Consider the following 23,400-nt stretch of genomic DNA (forward strand, 5'->3'; position numbering starts at 1 on the left):
GTCACAAGACGCAGGCCTCCTAATTGTCCCTAGAATTTCTAAGCAAACAGCTGGAGTCAGGGCTTTCTCCTATAGAGCTCCATTTTATGGAATGGTCTGCCTACCCATGTGAGAGACGCAGACTCGGTCTCAACATTTAAGTCTTTACTGAAGACTCATCTCTTCAGTACGTCATATGATTGAGTGGTCTGGCCCAAAAGTGTGAAGGTGAACGGAAAGGCTCTGGAGCAACGAACCGCTGTCTCTGCCCGGCCGGTTCCCCTCCACTGGGATTCTCTGCCTCTAACCCTATTACAGGGGCTGAGTCACTGGCTTACTGGTGCTCCTCCATGCCGTCCCTAGGAGGGGTGCGTCACTTGAGTGGGTTGAGTCACTGACGTGATCTTCCTGTCTGGGTTGGCACCCCCCCTTGGGTTGTGCTCTGGCGGAGATCTTTGTGGGCTATACTCGGCCTTGTCTCAGGATGGTAAGTTGAAGATATCCCTCTAGTGGTGTGGGGACTGTGCTTTGGCAAAGTGGGTGGGGTTATATCCTGCCTGTTTGGCCCTGTCTGGGGGTATCATCGGATGGGGCCAGTGTCTCCTGACCCCTCCTGTCTCAGCCTCCAGTATTTATGTTGCAGTAGTTTATGTGTCGGGGGGCTAGGGTCAGTCTGTTATATTTGGAGTACTTCTCCTGTCTTATCTGGTGTCCTGTGTGAATTTAAGTATGCTCTCTCTAATTCTCTCTTTCTTTCTCTCTCTCGGAGGACCTGAGCCCTAGGACCATGCCTCAGGACTACCTGGCATGACTTCTTGCTGTTCCCAGTCCACCTGGCCGTGCTGCTGCTCCAGTTTCAACTGTTCTGCCTGCGGCTATGGAACCCTGACCTGTTCACCGGACGTGCTACCTGTCCCAGACCTGCTGTTTTCAACTCTCTAGAGACCGCAGGAGCGGTAGAGATACTCTGAATGATCAGCTATGAAAAGCCAACTGACATTTACTCCTGAGGTGCTGACTTGCTGCACCCTCGACAACTACTGTGATTACTATTATTTGACCATGCTGGTCATTTATGAACATTTGAACATCTTGGCCATGTTCTGTTATAATCTCCACCCGGCACAACCAGAAGAGGACTGGCCACCCCTCATAGCCTGGTTCCTCTCTAGGTTTCAGCCTTTCTAGGGAGTTTTTCCTAGCCACCGTGCTTCTACACCTGCATTGCTTGCTGTTTGGGGTTTTAGGCTGGGTTTCTGTACAGCACTTTGAGATATCAGCTGATGTAAGGGCTATATAACTACATTTGATTTTGGGCTTATTTGACAGATTTTGGAGCTCGAAACAGCCCACGTCACCTCTTCCTCTGGTAGAGTTGGAGAACATCACTGTGCATTTGAGGACGTGCACATTTAACTTGACAGGTAACACCAAAGACTTCCAGCTGCACTGAACCCCCTCCTTGTGAGACATTTCTGCTGGGTGAGCTGTAGTCGAGATCCGTCTCTAGATGGCACTGTCGCATCAAGCCATATTTCTCATACGCGTAAGAATCTTCCCATGGCCGGTATCAAGACAACTAGCAGCCCAAAGATCAATATGATGGTTTAACATTTTGAAGCTATGCATAGCTAAGACTCAAATGACCAATAGTTTGTGTTACTGGTATGACAGGGTAAGAATTTAACTAAGCTCATGAGGTGAATAATATTTTGGAAGTTTATTGGAATTCAACAAAAACCACATCGTGTAGACTAAACAGACCACCATACCCAAAACTCCTACACTTCATCAATCCAGTCCCCCAATGACATCAAGACCAGAGGTTACATATCTAACATTGGTATGCAAAACCATAAACCCATGGAAGCAACCAGAGTTTCCATCTATTGTTGGTAAATTCCAACTTGCTCAGGTTAGAAAAAAGAAGACAAGATTTCACCTTCTCCAAAAAATATTTATTAAACTGTGGGGGCAGCCTTCGGGGGCAACTTTGCAGCTGCAACCTGGGGAAACATCAAAACAAGACATTAAGTGCTGCAGATTTGTTCAGAGGTAATTCCAGTGAGGAAGTGGGCTCTCGATCTAACAAAGTAATGAGGCCCACATCACACTGGAATAAAACAGCTTGAGGACAATGACTTCACTAGAACCCCTCAGAAATGCCAGTCATGTCATGACAGCACATACCTAGCTCCTTGGGATAGAAACCATTTCTAAGCCATCAAAAACACCACAGGGGGAAGCGAAGCGAGCCGATCGATGACGCCACCATGTAGCAGCCAGGGAGGGCCAGGTTAGCGCATCTAAATTCAGCTCATTACAAAGGATCAAGAGGGAGAAGCTGTACCATACGATGGATTCAGTCAGCATGAAATTCCCACTGCTTGTTTACCCTTGGATTGTCACTGCTGTTCCTCTTAGGCAGACAGATTGCTGCCGACAGTGGCTGAGCTGCTGTTTCTTTTTTACCACAGTAAAAAAATAAGCCTGACATTCATTATGCAGGCTGTGAGGCTCAGGAGCAAAGTTAGAAAATAAATCTAGACAAGGACAGCTGGCTGAATTCAAAAGGCAGGCTGAATGCTTGGGCAACACTGTGCTAATGCTCTCATTACATGCACTGTGGGATGTTCTATCATCAAAGTGCAGGGTGACATGTTTCAGTGATGAAACAAACTTATTTCTGCAACAAAACATTTTAGACAAGGGCCCACCGGCCTGATATGGTGAGGTACAAGGAGGCAGTACCCTGGTCCTGGTGAGCCTTGGGGCTATAAAGCCTTTATTTCAGCCAAGCAAGGCAGCAGATGGCCCAGCGCTCTAACCGTTAGGCTAATAACTGAAAGGTTACTGGTTTCGATTCCCCAAGCAGACTAAATGAAAAATCTGCCAATGTGCCCTTGAGCAAGGCACTTAACCCCATCTGCTCCAGGGTCTCCGTCAATAACAGCTGATGCCTGGCCGTGACCACACTGAGGGCGTCTCAGTGGAAGTGGGATATGCAAAAAAACACATTACCATTTAACACCAAACAGGTTCCACTTGAGCGTGTGAAAGGACAAATAAGCCCCCCCCCACATTTGACCAAATTATCTCACGGTCCCGATTTAACTTATTAGTTCAACTTTTTAGTTTTGCCGTTTGTCTGGAACAGGCCTGCACAACCCAATGACTCCCCAGAAGGTAGGTAACCAAAAACTGCAGGTGGGGTAAAGAGAAGGGCTTCACCTGGCCAGCAATCCTGTCCAGATCTCTGGTTCCCTGGGCGGTTAGTCTGCGACCACTGTGAGAGAAGAGGTTCAGTCAGCAACAGAACAAATTAATCAAACCGTGTCACATGCGCAGAATACAACAGGTAGACTTTACAGTGAAATGTTTACTAGCCCTTAATGTGTGAAAGTTACATATTTCAAAAAAAATTCCCACGCTGCCTTTTCAGCGGAATGTTGTCAAGGGGTTCCACTAGCGGAACGCCTGCGCTAGAAAGGTGAACCAACAATGCAGTTAAGAAAAATAAGTGTTAGGTAAAAAACAAATAATTAGAGCAGCAGTAAAATAACAGTAGCGAGGTTATATACAGGGGGTACCAGTACAGAGTCAATGTGCCGGGGCACCGGTTAGTCGAGGTAATATGTACATGTGGGTAGAGTTATTAAAGTGGCTATGCAGACAGAGTAGCAGCAGCATAAGGGGGGAGGAAATGCAAATAGCCTGGGTAGCCATTTGATTAGCTGTTCAGGAGTCTTGTGGCTTGGGGGTAGAAGCTGTTAAGAAGTCTTTTGGACCTAGACTTGGCACTCCGGTACCCCTTGCCGTGCGGTAACAGAAAACAGTCTATGACGAGGGTGGCCGGAGTCTGAATTTTTAGGGCCTTCCTCCGACTCCTCCTTACTAACGGATCAACTCCATTCTGTACAGTAACACAGCAAAGACTACATCAACATCCCTTACACAGGTCGACTGACAACACCAGAGAAGGCAGTGACACCCCTACACAACCGCCATAGGATAAAATGTGCCCAACCATTTGCAGAAATTGCTACAAAACTACTAAATCAATTAAATCTGAACGAGCCTGGTAAGATGACAATAGTACATTTATCCAGATTTCATGCAAATAATATAATCAACACTATTGAAGTTGCTTTGTCTGTATACGGTTTTGTTCAGTGGGCACAAAATGTTTTGGGGGGTTCTCACTCTTTCTTAAGCGTTGCATCAAAAGTGAATTTAAAATGTCAACCCGGTGGTGCTCTGGGACCTGGACTAGGTGACGTAACAGTTCATATCCGGTGTTTCCCTCTGTTCTCAGTAGAGATGTAGGATCTGCTTGCTTTCCTTAAACCTAACCATAAGGACCAATGAGAACGCCGACATTGGCTTAAGTGTCTAGGGACAACGTTCTAACCAGCATGGTTCTACTCACCCGTTGGGGTTCTTCTCCACCATCTTGAGAAGCTCGAGGGCCTGCAGCACCTTGCGGGCCACGTTTTTGGAGCCGACACTGAAGTGGGCAGGGCACACACCGTTCCTCTGGCGACCACCATAGATCTTGGTCATGGAGCCCACACCCGCACCCCCACGCAGGTACAGGTGGCGCACTGTGGAAGCTGGGAGGGAGAAAAGGGGTTAACACCACTGATGGCCAGAGTCACAATAATCTTATTCCATACTTCTGCACTAACAGTCAGGAAAATCATTTGTGGCCAATTTTGGTCTAAACCAATGCCAATAACAGATTGTATCTACCATACTAGACTAACGGCCTGAGCAGACAGGTAGTCCTGAAGGGAAGAATGTCAATGAACAAAATCATACCAGCTCTGGTGTAGAACCAGTTCTCATCGCTGGGGGCCAGCTCCTTGTGTTTGGCCAGCTTGACAATGTCCACCCAATCTGGGACCTTCAGCTTTCCTGACCTGGAACAGGAAAAGCACATAGTTGAAGTCGGAAGTTTACATACACCTTAGCCAAATACATTTAAACTCAGTTTCAAAATTCCTGACATTTAATCCCAGTAAAAATTCCCTGTCTTAGGTCGGTTAGGATCACCACTTTATTTTAAGAAAGTGAAATGTCAGAATAATAGTAGAGAGAATGATTTATTTCAGCTTTTATTTCTTTCATCACATTCCCAGTGGGTCATTAGTTTACATACACTAAATTAGTATTTGGTAGCATTGCCTTTAAATTGATTAACTTGGGTCAAACGTTTCAGGTAGCCTTCCACAAGCTTCCCCCAATAAGCTGGGTGAATTTTGGCCCATTCCTCCCGACAGCTGGTGTAACTGAGTCAGGTTTGTAGGCCTCCTCGCTCGCACGTGCTTTTTCAGTTCTTCCCACAAAAGTTCTATAAGATTTGGGGTTAGGGCTTTGTGATGGCCACTCCAATACCTTGACTGTTGTCCTTAAGCCATTTTGCCACAACTTAGGAAGTATGCTTGGGGTCATTGTCCAATTGGAAGACCCATTTGCGACCAAGCTTTAACTTCCTGACTGATGTCTTGAGATGTTGCTTCAATATATCCACATCATTTTCCATCCTCATGATGCCATCTATTTTGTGAAGTGCGCCAGTCCCTCCTGCAGCAAAGCACCCCCACAACATGATGCTTACATCACCGTGGATAACGGTTGGGATGGTGTTCTTCGGCTTGCAAGCCTGTCCCGTTGTCCTCCAAACATAGCGAGGGTCATTATGGCCAAAGAGTTCTATTTTTGTTTCATCAGACCAGAGGACATTTCTCCAAAAAGTACGATCTTTGTCCCCATGTGCAGTTGCAAACCGTAGTCTGGCTTTTTTTTAATGGGTGGTTTTGGAGCAGTGGCTTCTTCCTTGCTGAGCGGCCTTTCAGGTTATGTTGATATAGGACTCGTTTTACTGTGGATATAGATACTATTGTACCCATTTCCTCCAGAATCTTCACACGGTCCTTTGCTGTTGTTCTGGGATTGATTTGCACTTTTCACACCAAAGTACGTTCATCTCTAGGAGACAGAAGGCGTCTCCTTCCTGAGCGGTATGACGGCTACGTGGTTCCATGGCGTTTATACTTGTATACTATTGTTTGTACAGATGAACGTGGTACCTTCAGGCGTTTGGAAATTGCTCCCAAGGATGAACCAGACTTGTGGAAGTCAACAACAAAAAAATCTGAGGTCTTGGCTGATTTCTTTTGATTTTCCCATGTCAAGCAAAGAGGCACTGATTTTGAAGGTAGACCTTGAAATACATCCACAGGTTCACCTCCAATTGACTCAAATTATATCAATTAGCCTATCAGAAACTTCTAAAGCCATGACAACTATTTCTGGAATTTTCCAAGCTATTTAAAGGCACTGTCAACTTAGTGTATGTAAACTTCTGATCCACTGGAATTGTGATACAGTGAATTCTAAGTGAAATAATCTGTAAACAATTGTTGGAAAAATCATGTTATGCACAAAGTAGATGTCCTAACCGACTTGCCAAAACTATAGTTTGTAGTAACAAGACATTTGTGGAGTGGTTGAAAAACGAGTTAATGACTCCAACCTAAGTCTATGTAAACTGACTTCAACTTCATTCACAAAAGCTCAATGCATTACAAAGTAAGAATTGAACAAGGCTTCACGTGTATGCGACTACATATACTTATATTAAATAACTGATAGGAAAACTCACTTCTTCAGGAAAGCCGATAGGGCACGGACAAACTCCTGCTGGTTGACGTCTTTCACTGTGACACCAGGCATCTGCCAGAGAGGTAGATAACTTCAGTATGAGGTACAATGTATGAATGATGCTATGTAGACTGCAACGAATGTCCTAGGTAGATTGAGGTCCTGAGCACATTCAATATGTAGCCTAGCTACTCATGTAACTAAGGTTAGTTATAAAGTTATGTGCAGACGATAGGATGACTCGACTGGCCCAATACTCAAACAGTTAATCTGATGATTACACGTCTAAACACTACTGATAACTTTTCTGCAAACCACACTATCTAGCTAACTAGTTAGTTAACTAACCAGATGGGTGATAAACAGCTTGCTTAAGCAGGCAACTAACGTTAGTTGGCTAGTTAATTCTATAGGCTACTTTCCTTCCTGTCAAACAGTGGCGATGGAAAACATGCACATCTCGTGATAATATAGATCCCTCATATTGTGCAAAGTCCTGAATGATCTGAAGTCCAATTTAAGCAAATAACTGATATCAGGGCAAACCATCTCACCAACAAACCGGGCACCGTTAAATAAAATTATGGTAGCTAACTAACTGGAGTTAGCCACAATGCTAGCAATGAACCTATAAACCGAGACATGTAACCACATCAGAAATTCGAGGCAGAAATCCAGACAGTATAAGGATCACAGTTCAACAGCCGACGAGCGTAACACATTCAAATGGAAGACACTGTTAGCGCAGATAACATAATTGTCATATCTAAAATGTACAAACAAAACGCGAAATGTTTAGGCCCAATGCAGAGGCATGGGGGCAGCCATCACTGGAACGTACGTGCGAGTGCTGCATGCACATCTATTTTATTCTAAATAATCTACAGGACTCTGTAGACTTTCCGGAAAACCTGGTATTTGTTAATTGATTGTTTAATGTCTACGCGGTCAGTTATGGGAGAATAATTATCACGAAAATGTCATTACAGTTGGTCAAATAAGGCCGGAGACCAGACATCCTTTACCTTGCTTGTGGACAGCGAGAGGAAGAGAGTAAGATGGGGTTTCCAGCCCGTGTTAGAACGGGCGGATCGCGTTCGTTCTCGCGAGATATGACCTCACCCTGTACGTTCGTGTTTTCATTACAAGATGCCCTGTTGTTGAATTTCTACTCCAATCAGAGTAAAACCTAATGCATTTCAAAGCAGTTTGCAGTGCCCAAGGTTAAGGCCACATCACAATCAAAAGCATTGAATTATGAAATTGTCTGCAAAAGAAGAGGCACGTGCCCTGGAGCAGCAATAGGAATTAATTAGCATTTTTTTTGTGGTATACGGAAGCACTTTTTTATTGCAGCAATAGGATACTAATGTCTAATGTTACTATAATCTGCACAGTGAATGCAATAACCAGGATTCTGTAATTCAAAATGATGTTTTTATTATAATAATCTTGTGACATATCCCGTCAGTATTTAAAGATCTGTGAAATGCATTGTAATATCTTATCGTATGGTAAATATATAGATAAAATACATATATTTAAAAATATATACATTTTCCTTTATTATTTTCCCCTAACCCTACCATCCCTCCCCTAATTGGAGTAAACCAATGGACATTAACACTTAGGCTTCTACTTCCAGTTTATACATACTATATAAAACCATATCTTATTCTTAAGGGATTTCTACAAATAGCCTGCTGACAGAGATCATGATCAAATTCCTTTGAATTCTGCATGCAACAATTATTCTTTATTTCCCATGGTACATTTCCTCCATGGAAAAAAACAACAATGCCACTTCATTTGTTCTTTGTTATCCTAGAAATAGCCGTTGAAAAATAAATATACTGCTGCCTGAAACACGGCACGTGTAAATGTACTGCTGCCTGAAACACGGCACGTAAATGTACTGCTGCCTGAAACACGGCACGTGTAAATGTACTGCTGCCTGAAACACGGCACGTGTAAATGTACTGCTGCCTGAATCACGGCACGTGTAAATGTACTGCTGCCTGAAACACGGCACGTGTAAATGTACTGCTGCCTGAATCACGGCACGTAAATGTACTGCTGCCTGAAACACGGCACGTGTAAATGTACTGCTGCCTGAATCACGGCACGTAAATGTACTGCTGCCTGAATCACGGCACGTAAATGTACTGCTGCCTGAATCACGGCACGTGTAAATGTACTGCTGCCTGAAACACGGCACGTGTAAATGTACTGCTGCCTGAAACACGGCACGTGTAAATGTACTGCTGCCTGAATCACGGCACGTGTAAATGTACTGCTGCCTGAAACACGGCACGTGTAAATGTACTGCTGCCTGAAACACGGCACGTGTAAATGTACTGCTGCCTGAATCACGGCACGTAAATGTACTGCTGCCTGAATCACGGCACGTAAATGTACTGCTGCCTGAATCACGGCACGTGTAAATGTAATGCTGCCTGAAACACGGCACGTGTAAATGTACTGCTGCCTGAATCACGGCACGTGTAAATGTACTGCTGCCTGAAACACGGCACGTGTAAATGTACTGCTGCCTGAAACACGGCACGTGTAAATGTACTGCTGCCTGAAACACGGCACGTGTAAATGTACTGCTGCCTGAATCACGGCACGTGTAAATGTACTGCTGCCTGAAACACGGCACGTGTAAATGTACTGCTGCCTGAAACACGGCACGTGTAAATGTACTGCTGCCTGAAACACGGCACGTGTAAATGTACTGCTGCCACAGAACAATGCCCAAACCCTTCAGTGGATAAGAGATTGCGTTCTCTGTCCCTCTCTGATTTCTCTCCGTTGTTTTTCTCTGTTCATCACCTCTTCCATCTGTGCCATTATGTTTACACACAAACTTTTTGTGTGTGTGTGTGTGTGTGTGTGTGTGTGTGTGTGTGTGTGTGTGTGTGTGTGTGTGTGTGTGTGTGTGTGTGTGTGTGTGTGTGTGTGTGTGTGTGTGTGTGTGTGTGTATTTGTACATGTTCGATTGACTTGAGTGTGTGTGTCTGCGAGTATATGTGTTAACTATAACCTTGGTCTTTTATATTTACAATGCTTGTGGTGACCTTTGCACAGCTCAGGTGGAAAGGTTAGCACTGCTTCAACATTGACACAATTGATATGTTTGTATAGACAAGACCAGGAGATAGGTGGGCAGAGAGGGTAATGACGGTTTATGAATGTGAGTTTGTTCTGTCAGTCAGCGCAGAAGAATAGAGTGAGAGGAAGAGATAAGGAGGTAAAGAGCGAGGGAAGGTTTACAGAGGACAGATTAGAACTGTCACAGACTTATATTTACATTTTACATTTACATTTTAGTCATTTAGCAGACGCTCTTATCCAGATCTATACATCCACAACATATCAGGTAATTTGGTATTTTCTCATTTATTCTACTGTTCTAGACAGCTATATTTTGGGATTTGGTATTTTATTAGGATCCCCATTAGCTGTTGCGATATAGCAGCAGCTTCTCTTCCTGGGGTCCACAAAATCACCTTCTGTTCTCTATCCATTCTCCTTCCATTATATTCTCTATCATATTTTCTGTCATCCATTGAGCTTCCTACTATCTGATCTAAAGCTCTGACTGTGTAGGTTGGCTGTGAGTCTGTATGCTTGTGTTGTCTCTCAATGCTTAATTGATTAGCAAAAGTAAATTAATCACATTGAAAGCGACCAGTCACGGATTCAAACCGAAGACAACCACATAAGGTGTAATGAACTCCAATAATTATTTCAAGGCCCTTCAAGGAGCAGGACAGGAGACAACTGTATCAACTGATTATGCAGCTGTATAAAACAATTATTCCAGTCAGTCATAATTATTATGAAAACGGACAACTTGTCGTCTGGATGTCCTGAAAAGGTCAAACTAATTATTCTGAGGAGACAGGTGGCATATTACAGCGCTAAATCTGCTATTTCAATATCCAGACGCTTTGCTTTATTTGAGACCATTGTTTGAAAATGTTCTGAAATTACCTGTCAATCACACTCGAGCAAGTTCACACCAATGTCTCCTGCTCTGTCTGTCTGCTGCAGTGTGTGATGTTAATGGTCTGTTTCACAGAGCCTACCCTCTCTACACTGTGTTTGCATGGTGCTCACATCCTCAGTGTGAGTGCGCTGTCAGGTCCAGTCTACGCTGACCTTTTCACTCTCCAAGTACCCGTACAGGTCTCCAATACCTAGAACAAATATCTAACAATCTCTCCCCCTCAACTTCCTGCCTCTGCTTCTCCCTTTTCATTTATTTTTCCTTTACTCTGTCCTCCCACCACTCGCTTTTCTCAATCAATCTTTCTCTTTTAGACCTCCCACTCACTCACTCTCTACATTCTTACCCCCTTTCTTCTCAAACTATTGCCATTGTCTTTTTTTATGTCCCAAGTAAATTGACTGAGAATGCTTCCTCATGTGCCCAATAATGTGTATACCATATTTTGTGCTGGTACCATGTTGTGCTGCTGCATTGTTGTGTTGCTACCATGTCATGTTGCTAATATGCTGTGTTGTCATGTGTTGCTGCCATGCTAAATCACTCTCAATCACATTTATTTATAAAGCCCTTTTAACATCAGCCGATGTCACAAAGTGCTATACAGAAACCCAGCCTAAAACCCCAAACAGCAAGCAATGCAGATGTAGAAGCACGGTGGCTAGGAAAAACTCCCTACAAAGGCAGGAACCTAGGAAGAACCCTAGAGAGGCTCTGAGGGGTGGCCAGTCCTCTTCTGGCTGTACTGGGTGGAGATTATAACAGTACATGGCCAAGATGTTCAAATGTTCATACATGACCAGCAGGGTCAAATAATAATAATCACAGTGGTTGTCGAGGGTGCAACAGGTCAGCACCTCAGGAGTAAATGTCAGTTGGCTTTTCATAGCCGGGCATTCTGAGTTTGAGACAGCAGGTGCAGTAGAGAAAGAGAGTCGAAAAAAGCACGTCCGGGACAAGGTAGCACATCCGGTGAACAGGTCAGGGTTCCATAGCCACAGGCAGAACAGTTGAAACTGGAGCAGCAGCACGACCAGGTGGACTTGGGACAGCAAGGAGTCATCAGGCCAGATAGTCCTGAGGCATGGTCCCAGGGCTCAGGTCCTCCGGGAGGGGAGGGAGAGGGAGAGAGAGAGAATTAGAGGGAGCACACTTAACTTCACACAGGACACCGGATAAGACAGGAGAATTTCACCAGATATAACAGACTGACCCTAGCCCCCAGACACATAAACTATTGCAGCATAGATACTTGAGGCTGAGACAGGAGGGGTCGGGAGACACTGTGGCCCCGTCCGACGATACCTCCGGACAGGGCCAACAAGGCAGGATATAACCCCACCCACTTTGTCTTAGGTTTCTCTTAATGTAGTGTTGTGGTGTTTCTCTTGTTGTGATGTTTGTTTTGTCCTATATATTGTATTATGTTTAATTTTTAATCCCAGCCCCCATCCCCGCAGGAGGCCTATTGCCTTTTGGTAGGCCATCATTGTAAATAAGAATTTGTTCTTAACTGACTTGCCTAGTTAAATAAAGGTACAAAAATATAAATAATCATTAGCAACCTCACCTGGAAGCCAGTTTCACGGGAGAGGAGGGGATGAAAGAGCCAATTGGGCAATGTTAATAATTAGCTAGGGAGCCGTGATAGGACATCCACCGTTGGGAGAAGTGCAGAAGGAACTTTGAATGATCTCTTAGAGTTACTCTAGGTTTGACACCTCAACCAGTTTCACTCTTGTCTTCTTCTCTCTCTTTCCTCTGCTACCTCCCCCACCCATTTGTCTCTGTCCCCCTCTTAGGTTCAGCTATGGAGCACATGTGGTTGAACTCGGTGAGTCAATGTGTGGTATCTGTGTCGGTGATCGTGGTGAGTGTGAGGATGTCTATGGGTGGTGGTGGGATCGAGGAGGATGGAGGAGGCCAGGGTGGAGGTGGTCATACCCGGAGCGGGAGTGTTTCTGCCTGCCTGAAGTTGTGTCTGGGCTGGGTGGGGGCAGTGGGGGGTGCGGCGGGGGTCCCTGTCTCTGTGCTGCTGAACCTGAGGAGTCCCCAGTGCCTGTACACCTGCATCACCCTGGTGTGCTGTCCTCTGCTGGTCAGGCAGTTCACTGTCTGCCTGCTGCTGCTCATGACCCTCAACTCCCACCTGAAGCACCGCATGGGGAGCAGGTGAGTCAGAGAGGGAGAGGGGGGGGGGTAAAAAGTACCAAAGCTAAATCAAGTGCACCTGAAAGAATTTGCCAAATATTCTCCGGACTGCACTCAGGGGTATTCAAACGGAGTTCCGACAAAAATATAAAAAGAAAAACAAACCAAAAAGTGGAAAAAATTATATTTTTATGAATAATGCTAGAAACAACAGAATAAACAATTGTATTATTACATACAGTAGAAAATGTGAGAAAATCTTCTTTCAAATGATGATGACTTTATTTCTCAACTCCTTATATTGAGCAAATTACACTCATTGGAGTTCATTACACTCAATGGAGCTCATTACACTCATTGGAGCTCATTACACTCATTGGGAGGGATGGGCAAAAATGACTAATTACACAATACAATTACAAAATACCTGTCACACCCTGATCTGTTTCACCTGTCTTTGTGATTGTCTCCACCCCACTCCAGGTGTTGCCCATCTTCCACATTATCCCCTGTGTATTCATACCTGTGTTCTCTGTTTGTTGCCAGTTCGTCTTGTTTGTCAAGTCAACCAGCGTTTTTGTGTCTCAGCTCCTGCTTTTCCCAGTCTCTCTTTTCTCACCCTCCTGGTTTTGACCCTTGCCTGTCCTGACTCTGAGCCCACCTGCCTGACCACTCTGCCTGCCCCTGACCCTGAGCCTGCCTGCCGTACGGTACCGTTGCCCCATCTCTGGTTTACTGACCCCTGCCTGCCTTGACCTGTTTATTGCCTAACCCTGTTGGATTTTTAAACCATTATTAATTCGACGTTGTCTGCATCTGGGTCTTACCATCACACCTGATAATACCATAAAGATCAATGTATCAAAGTAAACTACCAAATACGTTTGAAATGTATTTAATACAAATACATATATTTCATATTTTGAAATACAGAACTACATTTGTAACAGTTATAGAAAGTTTTACTTGTTATGACTGTGATATGTTGTTGTTTATCTACCTTAGTTGAATGCACTGACTGCAAGTCACTCTGGATAAGAGTGTCTGCTAAATGACCAAAATGGAAATGTACTGTATATGTGAAAATTTACCAAAATGAACAGCAAAGCACACTGTGTATTATTATTGGCCTTATTTTGACGTGGAGAATACTACTCAACATGCTTTGCAATTGTTCATTAAGCAGACTCTCTTATCACACCGTAGTGCCATTAGACTTTTGATACCAATGCAGGGGAAACCGCTATAGAAAATGGTATAGAAAATTTATTTTGTATTTTTAAAATGCTAATTACAGCTCTTGAAGGTATATTGTTACAAAATACATTGGAGTGTAGTTCAGCCCAGGGTAAAACAAATGACAGAATACTCAGAAGTAATTGAAAGACATATTTCAAATACATGTAACAGAAATACTGCCCATCTCTGCTCACTGGAGTATCTGACATTGGCGTTGAAAAGTACGGGTCACAGAAAGTGCCACTGGTTGCTGGTAAGCTTTCATTTCTTGGACATACATTTTTGACAACACATGTTTTTTCTTTTTTTAAACCAGCTGAACAGCTACTTTTAGCAAAAATGTGTTTGGAGTTACCTTTGTCTAGTTAATAGGCTATGTTAGTGTTTATACTTCCAATTATAATGTGGGGAGGTAAAAATAATGAAAAACTGTCTACCAAATCTATTTATTTTAAAATGTTGGTTAATGTTACTTCTCCTCGCCATTATCATTCACCTGATGATAAGACAAGACGTGAAAAATACATTTTTGGTTAACATATGATGGGGCTCCCTGGGTTGCCAGTTTGCCTCGGCAGGGGTCCCTGGGTAAACAAGGTTGAAGACCCCTGCTCTAGAACATCAGTGCATGCTGGCTTCATTTGACCCACTGGGTTCTCTCTCTGTTTCAGGTACAGTTTGCTGGTGACACGTCGGCGGGCCCTGTGTGTGGTCCTGCTGTGCTGGGTGGCCTCTGTCCTCTCCTCCTTTGCCCAATTCATCGGCTGGAACGTCCTGGACACCTGGGGAGGGGATGAGGGATGGCTGGATGGGCTGGGGCTGGACGGCATCCCCCCAGGCAACTGGACCTCCCCTCCTCCCCGTCCGATGCCTCCCAAGTACAACCAGGACCGCTCTGTGATCGGGAAGTACCTCCCTTACGGCGGCTTCCTGTCCAAGTTCTACGTGGAGGATCTCCATAACTTCACCTATGCAGAGATCCATGGGAGCCACTGGGGGGTGTGTGCCCCCGACACTGTCCTCAGCCCCCAGTTCCTGGTCTATGTCTATGGGGTGACCGTCTTCCTGCTCCCCCTAATGGGCCTGCTGGCCATTTACCTAGATCTGGTCTGTGTGATGCCCAGACAGGACCCTGATGGTCCGGGTTCTGGCCCCCCAAAACGCCGCTCTCCCCGTGCCCGCTCCCTTGGCCTCTCCCTCTGCCTCCTTGTCCTCCTGTGCCTACCCCTTCACATCACCCACTCCCTCCTGCTTTTCTCCCCAGGCACACTGCCCCCGACCTGGGCTTTCCCGCTGGTCTCGCTCCTGTCGCAGCTCTACGGTCTGGTGCCCCCTCTCCTCTTCACCATTCCCATACAACGGGTGGGGGCCGAACAGGTACCCCTGCCTCTGCCCCACCTGACCCCCACAGGGGGTAAGACGGTGGGCGGAGCCCTGTGTTCAGCTGTGCAGGCGGCATCCTGCTCACTCAAAGGGAGGCTGTGCCCAGATGTGTGTGTGTAACATGGAACGGGAAACAGGGAAGGTGTGTGTGTAACATGGAACGGGAAACAGGGAAGGTGTGTGTGTAACATGGAACGGGAAACAGGGAAGGTGTGTGTGTAACATGGAAGGGGAAACAGGGAAGGTGTGTGTGTAACATGGAACGGGAAACAGGGAAGGTGTGTGTGTAACATGGAACGGGAAACAGGGAAGGTGTGTGTGTAACATGGAACGGGAAACAGGGAAGGTGTGTGTGTAACATGGAAGGGGAAACAGGGAAGGTGTGTGTGTAACATGGAACGGGAAACAGGGAAGGTGTGTGTGTAACATGGAACGGGAAACAGGGAAGGTGTGTGTGTAACATGGAACGGGAAACAGGGAAGGTGTGTGTGTAACATGGAACGGGAAACAGGGAAGGTGTGTGTGTTAACACATAGTTACAACACCAGCATTCCCATCTCATATGTTCTAATTCACTCTCTTAGGCTCTGTTTACACACATGTCTAATATGGTAATACTTCAAAATTGCTGAACATCCAATTTCCCTGGAAGTTTGTCCACAAACATAAGTTCCAATCATTGTGTGTAAACAGCGCCATGTATCTTTGTGTGATTCACAAGGAGCTTCTTTGTGAATGTATCCCCATATATATTCATCAACCTGTCAGTAGCACATACTAGACTTAATTCGTTTTTCACACACTGTGCTGTTTAATTATTGAGTCTCATATCAAATAAGGTCACTAACCAGGCTTACATCCAACCTTTTTATGCTGTGTAAAGTACATTTCATAAAGTACATTTTTTATGCTGTGTAAAGTACGTAAAAAAGGTCAAGACAGGCCTGATGGAAACATCTAATTTGTCAGTAGACGTTCCAAATGTCAGCCAAACAAAATACGCTAGACAAGCTGGGATCTTTTTGTGTCGGTAAAATTCATAATGTGAGAAATAGCGAGGAAACGCCTTTACGCGCAAATATGTATTTAATAACCATCATACCGAAGTAAACTTGGAGTCACACGATGACATGGTGTGTGGTCCTTCCACTACGACTAGGGAAACCATGTAGTTTATTAGGCTACAGATTTAGTCAATTATGATCAACTTTACAGGGTGGTGAAAATGCAAGTGATGAACTTCATGCTCCTTTACAATAAATATCGTTCTCATTCTGCCATTTAAAAATTAAAATGATCTTGCTCTTTTATCCATAATAATCTCATCACCCACACTGTATCTGTCAGCTGTTGTCTTGAGCGCAAATGCTAAACCAGAGTGGGCATATTTGCTATATAACGCAAACATTTTTGTGACTAAACCATCAGTAGAGTTGAAAATGATATTCTATTTTTTATTCAGTACATGGTAATTTAACTGCAAAAGTAATTTTTATGTGTACTACATCATCGTGCACAGTTTTTTTTTATCAGCAACGAGAACATTTGTTGGAAGCACATCTCTGGACAGAAAATGCGCATATTGTTTTAATGAGGACTTCAGAATATTCACACGAAAATCTGTCGCCAATTGGATGGAAACCTAGCTACTGAGAGAGTAAATATCACGCAGCTGACTTCTTCTAATCTCACACTGATCCAGAACTAAGCCTGGGACTAGATCAGGATATGGCTGCATTGTAACATGCCTAATGCAGCTGCTGCTGCTGCGGATGCTATAGATCTAGCTTTGATCATGTTTAATTAAACACACAGTAATAACAGCATGGTTGGCGACGCCCTCATAATTATAGCAGAGAAACGTTCTTCATGGCTGTTTTGATTAACTGTGTAAATCTAACACTCCTTAAATAAAAGGCCTTGCTCTAACTAATTGGATTGTTCATCTTCTGGCCACGTTGGTGTGAAAAATGATGCACTTATCTACATGCTCTATCTCTCTCTTTCTTTTTCTTTCTCTCTCTCTTTCTTTCTCTTTCTCTCTCTCTCTCTCTTTCTTTCTCCCTCTCTCTCTTTCTTTCTCCCTCTCTCTCTCTTTCTTTCTCTCTCTCTCTATTTCTTTCTCTCTCTCTCTCTTTCTTTCTTTCTTTCTTTCTCCCTCTCTCTCTTTCTCTCTCTCTCTTTCTTTCTCTCTCTCTCTTTCTTTCTCTCTCTCTTTCTTTCTCTCTCTCTTTCTTTCTTTCTTTCTTTCTTTCTTTCTCTCTCTCTCTCTCTCTCTTTCTTTCTTTCTCTCTCTCTCTCAATTCAATGTTCAATTTGGGGGTTTACTGGCATGGGAAACATACTGTATGTATACATTGCTAAAGCAAGTGAAATAGATAATAAACTAAAGTGAAATAAACAATACAAAATAACAGTAAACATTAGACTCACAAAAGTTCCAAAATAATAAATACATTTCAAATGTCATATTATGTCTATATATAGTGTTGTAAAAATGTGCAAATAGTTCAAGTACAAAAGGGAAAATAAATAAACATACACTATGTTCAAAAGTTTGGGGTCACTTGTTTTTGATAGAAAAGCAAATATTCTTGTCCATTAAAATAACATAAAATTGATCAGAAATACAGTGTAGACATTGTTAATGTTGTAAATGACTATTGTAGCTGGAAATGGCAGATTTTTTATGGAATATCTACATAGGCTTTCAGAGGCCCATTACCAGCAACCATCACTCCTGTGTTTCAATGGCACGTTGTGTTAGCTAATCCAAGTTGATCATTTTAAAAGGCTAATTGATCATTAGAAAACCATTTTGCAACGTGCCATTGAAACACAGGAGTGATGGTTGCTGGTAATGGGCCTCTGTAGCCTATGTAGATATTCCATAAAGAATCTGCCATTTCCAGCTACAATAGTCATTTACAACATTAACAATGTCTACACTGTATTTCTGATCAATTTGATGTTATTTTAATGGACGAAAAATTTGCTTTTCTTTCGAAAACAAGGACATTTCTAAGTGATCCCAAACTTTTGAACGGTAGTGTAAATATAGGTTGTATTTACAATGGTGTTTGTTCTTCACTGGTTGCCCTTTTCTTGTGGCAACAGGTCACACATCTTGTTGCTGTGACGGCACACTGTGGTATTTCACCCAGTAGATATGGGAGTTTATCAAAATTGGATTTGTTTTCGATTTCTTTGTTGGTCTGTGTAATCTGAGGGAAATATGTGTCTCTAATATGGTCATACATTTGGCAGGAGGTTAGGAAGTGCAGCTCAGTTTCCACCTCATTTTGCGGGCAGTGTGCAGATAACCTGTCTTCTCTTGAGAGCCAGGTCTGCCTTCGGTGGCCTTTCTCAATTGCTAGGTTATGCTCACTGAGTCTGTACATAGTCAAAGATTTCCTTAAGTTTGGGTCAGTCACAGTTGTCAGGTATTCTGCCACGGTGTACTCTCTGTTTAGGGCCAAATAGCATTGTCACGCCCTGACCTTAGTTATCTTTGTTTTCTTTATTATTTTGGTTAGGTCAGGGTGTGACGAGGGTGGTATGTGTGTTTTTGTCTTGTCTAGGGATTTTTGTATATCTATGGGGTTTTGGTATTGTCTAGGTAAATGTAGGTCTATGGTGGCCTGAATTGGTTCCCAATCAAAGACAGCTGTTTATCGTTGTCTCTGATTGGGGATCCTATTTAAGTTGCCATTTTCCATTTTGTTTTTGTGGGTTATTGTCTATGTGTAGTTGCATGTCAGCATTCGTGTTTATAGCTTCACGTTAGTTTGTTTAGTGTCCTTTGTTTTAATAAAGAAGAATGTATACATCTCACGCTGCGTCTTGGTCTCCTCAATACGACGATCGTGACAAGCATTCTAGTTTGCTCTGTTTTTTGTCAATTCTTTCCAATGTGTCAAGTAATTATCTTTTTGTTTTGTCATGATTTGGTTGGGTCTAATTGTGTTGCTGTCCTGGGGCTCTGTTGGGTCTGTGTGTGAACAGAGCCTCAGGAACAGTTTGTTTAGGGGGCTATTCTCCAGGTTAATTTCTCTGTAGGTGATGGCTTTGTTATGGAAGGTTTTGGAATCGCTTCCTATTAGGTGGTTGGAGAATTGAACAGCTCTTTTCTGGATTTTAATAATTAGACGGTATCGGCCTAATTCTGCTATGCATGCCTTATTTGGTGTTTTATGTTGCACACAGAGGATATTTTTGCATATTTTTGTCCTCTGGTCTGATGAAACAAAAATAAAACTGTTTGGCCATAATGACCATCATTATGTTTGGAGGAAAAAGGGGGAGGCTTGCAAACTGAAGAACACCATCCCAACCGTGAAACACGGGGTTGGCAGCATCATGTTTTGGGGGTGCTTTGTTGCAGGAGGGACTGGTGCACTTCACAAAATAGATGGCATCATGATGCAAGGAAATTATGTGGATAATTTGAAGCAACATCTCAAGACCTCAGTCAGGAAGTTAATGCTTGGTTGCAAATGGGTCTTCCAAATGGACAATGACCCCAAGCATACTTCCAAAGTTGTGGCAAAATGGCTTTAGAACAACAAAGTCAATGTATTGGAGTGGCCATCACAAAGCCTTGACCTCAATCCTATAGAACATTTGTGGGCAGAACTGAAAAAGCGTGTGCGAGCAAGGAGGCCTTACAAACCTCATTCAGTTACACCAGCTCTGTCAGGAGGAATGGGCCAAAAGTCACCCAAATTATTGTGGGAATCTTGTGGAAGGCTACCCGAAACGTTTGACCCAAACAATTTAAAGGCAATGCTACCAAATACTAACTGAGTGTATGTAAACTTCTGACCCACTGGGAATGTGATGAAAGAAATAAAATCTGAAATAATCTCTATAATCTCTATCATTCTCTCTACTATTATTCTGATATTTCACATTCTTAAAATAAAGTGGTGATCCTAACTGACCTAAAACAGGGAATTTTTACTTGGATTAAATGTCAGGAATTGTGAAAAACTGAGTTTAAATGTATTTGGCTAAGGTGTATGTAAACTTCCGACTTAAACTGTATATATACATATATCTCTCTCTATATCTCTCTCTCTGGTCTTATTAAGTGGGTCTGTCTCGCTCCCTTTCCCTCTTGTCCCTCCCTCTAATTCTCTCTCTTTATGTTCATCTCTCTCTCTTTATGTTCATCTCTCTCTCTTTATGTTCATCTCTCTCTCTTTATGTTCATCTCTCTCTTTATGTTCATCTCTCTTTATGTTCATCTCTCTCTTTATGTTCATCTCTCTCTTTATGTTCATCGCTCTGTTTATGTTCATCTCTGTTTATGTTCATCTCTCTCTCTTTATGTTCATCTCTCTCTTTATGTTCATCTCTCTTTATGTTCATCTCTCTCTTTATGTTCATCTCTCTCTTTATGTTCATCGCTCTGTTTATGTTCATCGCTCTGTTTATGTTCATCTCTCTTTATGTTCATCGCTCTCTCTTTATGTTCATCTCTCTGTTTATGTTCATCTCTCTTTATGTTCATCTCTCTCTCTTTATGTTCATCTCTCTGTTTATGTTCATCTCTTTGTTTATGTTCATCTCTCTCTAACACATGCACACACACTCTGTTCTTCTCTCTCTTGTCTTCTCTACATACAGATAACTGCCAAAATAAAGGAAACACTTGAGTAAATGAGAGATACAAAGTATATTGAAAGCAGGTGCTTCCACACAGGTGTGGTTCCGTAGTTAATTAAGCATTAACATCCCATCATGCTTAGGGTCATGTATAAAAATGCCCAGTTTACCATTATTTTAGCTACCATGGCTAGAAGAAGAGATCTCAGTGACTTTGAACGAGGGGTCTCAAAGGAGCATAGGGGGTTTAAAGGGTGGTGTGTGTCTCAGTCACCAGATCTCAACCCAAATGAACACTTATGTGAGATTCTGGAGTGACTCCTGAGACAACACCATCAACAAAACACCAAATGATGGAATTTTTCATGGAAGAATGGTGTCGCGTCCCTCCAATAGAGTTCCAGACACTTGTAGAATCTCTGGCAAGTAGCATTGAAGCTGTTCTGGCTCGTGGTGGCCCAACGCCGTTTTAAGACACTTTCTGTTGGTGTTTCCCTAATTTTGACAGGTACCTGTACATCATTATACATCAATACGCCATTTCTATTTTTTTCTCTCTCTCTGTCTACCGGTTTCTCCTCAAACCCCACCCTTAGATCTTAACAAAAACAACATCTCTCTCTGCCTGGAATACATTATTGATGGAGAACAGTTCTGGCTTGGGTGTCCATTCAATCGTTCCGTCTGCCTGAGAGCACAGTCCTTCCTGATTAGGCTGTGCTTCTCTAACCGCTGCCCACCGACCGACACGCTCAACCACTTCAATCAATGGCTGGGACCACAATGGCACAGCACGGCCCGATGCACCTCAAAGGTCATTACCAGAGAATAGAGGCCACTCCGGTCACCTTACTACCATTAACAGAGGCTAACTGGGGCCAGCACTACTGCTGGCACTTCCTATTTCACAGTGCTGGTATTTACCTGGCTTTGGGGCTGTAATGTACTAATGGTATAGAATGCTTATGACGGTAGGCTATCATAGGAAGAGATATGCCTGTCATAACAGGCCATGACACGTCCTAAAACAGAAGAAATACTCGGAGGACCTGAGCCCTAGGACCATACGTCAGGACTACCGGGCATGATGACTCCTTGCTGTCCCCAGTCCACCTGGCCTTGCTGCTATTCCAGTTTCAACTGTTCTGCCTGCGGTTATGGAACCGCCACCTGTCCCAGACCTGCTATTTTCAACTCTTAATGATCGGCTATGAAAAGCCAACTGAAAATTATTCATGATTATTATTTGACCATGCTTGTCACTTATGAATATTTTGAACATCTTGGCATAGTTCTGTTATAATCTCCACCCGGCACAGCCAGAAGAGGACTGGCCACCCCTCATAGCCTGGTTCCTCTCTAGGTTTCTTCCTAGGTTTTGGCCTTTCTAGGGAGTTTTTCCTAGCCACCGTGCTTCTACACCTGCATTGCTTGCTGTTTGGGGTTTTAGGCTGGGTTTCTGTACAGCACTTCGAGATATTAGCTGATGTACGAAGGGCTATATAAAATAAACTTGATTTGATTTGATTTGATACTGATATAAACGTGTTACAGTACATGAATCAGCTAAATGTTCATGTTTTACGCGTCACATCAGGGTTTATGTGACAGGGTATCATCTTCTCTGATGATTGATTTAGATGGTAGTGTTTAATCCTTCTAGAACACTATCCATTATAGAACAAGCCATTCTAGCATTAGAGCACTGCTGGATGAAGTCAGACTCTGATGACTACTTCCAGAGATGTGTCACCCACCATTTGCTAAATCAGGTTTTAGGGTCATTATTTCAGCTAACCTGGGGATGTGTTCTGGACATGGTGTCTCCATTGTCCTACTGCCTACAGGGTTGGTTCACGTCAGCTGGTATAGGCTAGTATAGCCCTTGCTCCTGGTGAGTCCATTACTTTGATTGCCGTTTGACAATCTGTCTTTATGACAGCCTACTGTGGAGCCTTATCGTCGATAGAAGACAAACACATCGATCCATCACGCAGTGACCTCCAGCAGCTTTTAAATCCAGCCGCACACGCAGATGGACAGGTTGAGTGCTTCTTGACAGAATCGGGTATTGATTGCATGGAAATAGTGGGGGCGTCATATTTTTCTGTGCATCTGACTTGACTGTCCTTTTGTCTCCCTCTGTTCCTCTCTTTATCTGTTCCTCTCTCTCTCTCTCCCTCTCTCTACCTCTATCTCTCTCCCTCGCTCTACCTCCCTCTCTCTCCCTCTACATCTCTCTCCCTCTCTCTCTCTCTCTCTCATTCTCTTCCCATGATTCATTAGCAGTCATGGATCCTTATGTATGTTTTTTATTCTCTTTCAACCCCTCGTCTGTTCTAGGTCTTTCTCTCCTT

At 43.4% G+C, this 23,400-nt stretch overlaps 2 protein-coding genes across 4 annotated transcripts; one reads left to right on the forward strand and one right to left on the reverse strand.

The window, feature by feature from the left end:
* Positions 1-1,915: 1,915 nt before the first annotated feature.
* On the reverse strand, positions 1,916-7,786 carry LOC139573431 (small ribosomal subunit protein eS19). Of its 3 annotated transcripts, none has more exons than XM_071396855.1 (6): positions 7,671-7,786; positions 6,647-6,717; positions 4,801-4,901; positions 4,409-4,592; positions 3,211-3,265; positions 1,916-1,985 (listed from the first exon to the last, which is right to left on the reverse strand). In XM_071396855.1, the coding sequence occupies exons 2-6, from the start codon at positions 6,715-6,717 to the stop codon at positions 1,941-1,943; spliced, it is 456 nt and encodes a 151-aa protein (XP_071252956.1). In that variant the 5' UTR covers positions 7,671-7,786; the 3' UTR covers positions 1,916-1,940. The 3 variants fall into 3 exon arrangements, with proteins under 3 accessions (XP_071252956.1, XP_071252955.1, XP_071252957.1); XM_071396854.1 differs by having other exon boundaries at positions 7,487-7,677; XM_071396856.1 differs by having other exon boundaries at positions 7,633-7,672.
* A 4,684-nt stretch (positions 7,787-12,470) lies between these two features.
* LOC139572474 (adenosine receptor A1-like) lies at positions 12,471-15,630 on the forward strand. The gene is made up of 2 exons (XM_071395216.1): positions 12,471-12,832; positions 14,722-15,630. The coding sequence occupies exons 1-2, from the start codon at positions 12,471-12,473 to the stop codon at positions 15,551-15,553; spliced, it is 1,194 nt and encodes a 397-aa protein (XP_071251317.1). The 3' UTR covers positions 15,554-15,630.
* Positions 15,631-23,400: the final 7,770 nt, after the last annotated feature.

Source organism: Salvelinus alpinus, chromosome 4 (assembly GCF_045679555.1).
Source record: "Salvelinus alpinus chromosome 4, SLU_Salpinus.1, whole genome shotgun sequence".
Classification (NCBI taxonomy): domain Eukaryota; kingdom Metazoa; phylum Chordata; class Actinopteri; order Salmoniformes; family Salmonidae; genus Salvelinus; species Salvelinus alpinus.

What these genes read in the sequence shown, in the direction of transcription:
- LOC139572474 (XM_071395216.1), top strand. Translation starts at nt 12,471, where the DNA reads ATGGAGCACATGTGGTTGAACTCGGTGAGTCAATGTGTGGTATCTGTG. An exon ending in AAGCACCGCATGGGGAGCAG is followed by an intron (nt 12,833 to 14,721) that starts GTGAGTCAGAGA and finishes TCTCTGTTTCAG; the next exon opens with GTACAGTTTGCTGGTGACAC.
- LOC139573431 (XM_071396854.1), bottom strand. Translation starts at nt 7,507, where the DNA reads ATGTGCATGCAGCACTCGCAC. An exon ending in TGTGCATGCAGCACTCGCAC is followed by an intron (nt 6,718 to 7,486) that starts GTACGTTCCAGT and finishes CCTCTCTGGCAG; the next exon opens with ATGCCTGGTGTCACAGTGAA. An exon ending in CTATCGGCTTTCCTGAAGAA is followed by an intron (nt 4,902 to 6,646) that starts GTGAGTTTTCCT and finishes TTCCTGTTCCAG; the next exon opens with GTCAGGAAAGCTGAAGGTCC.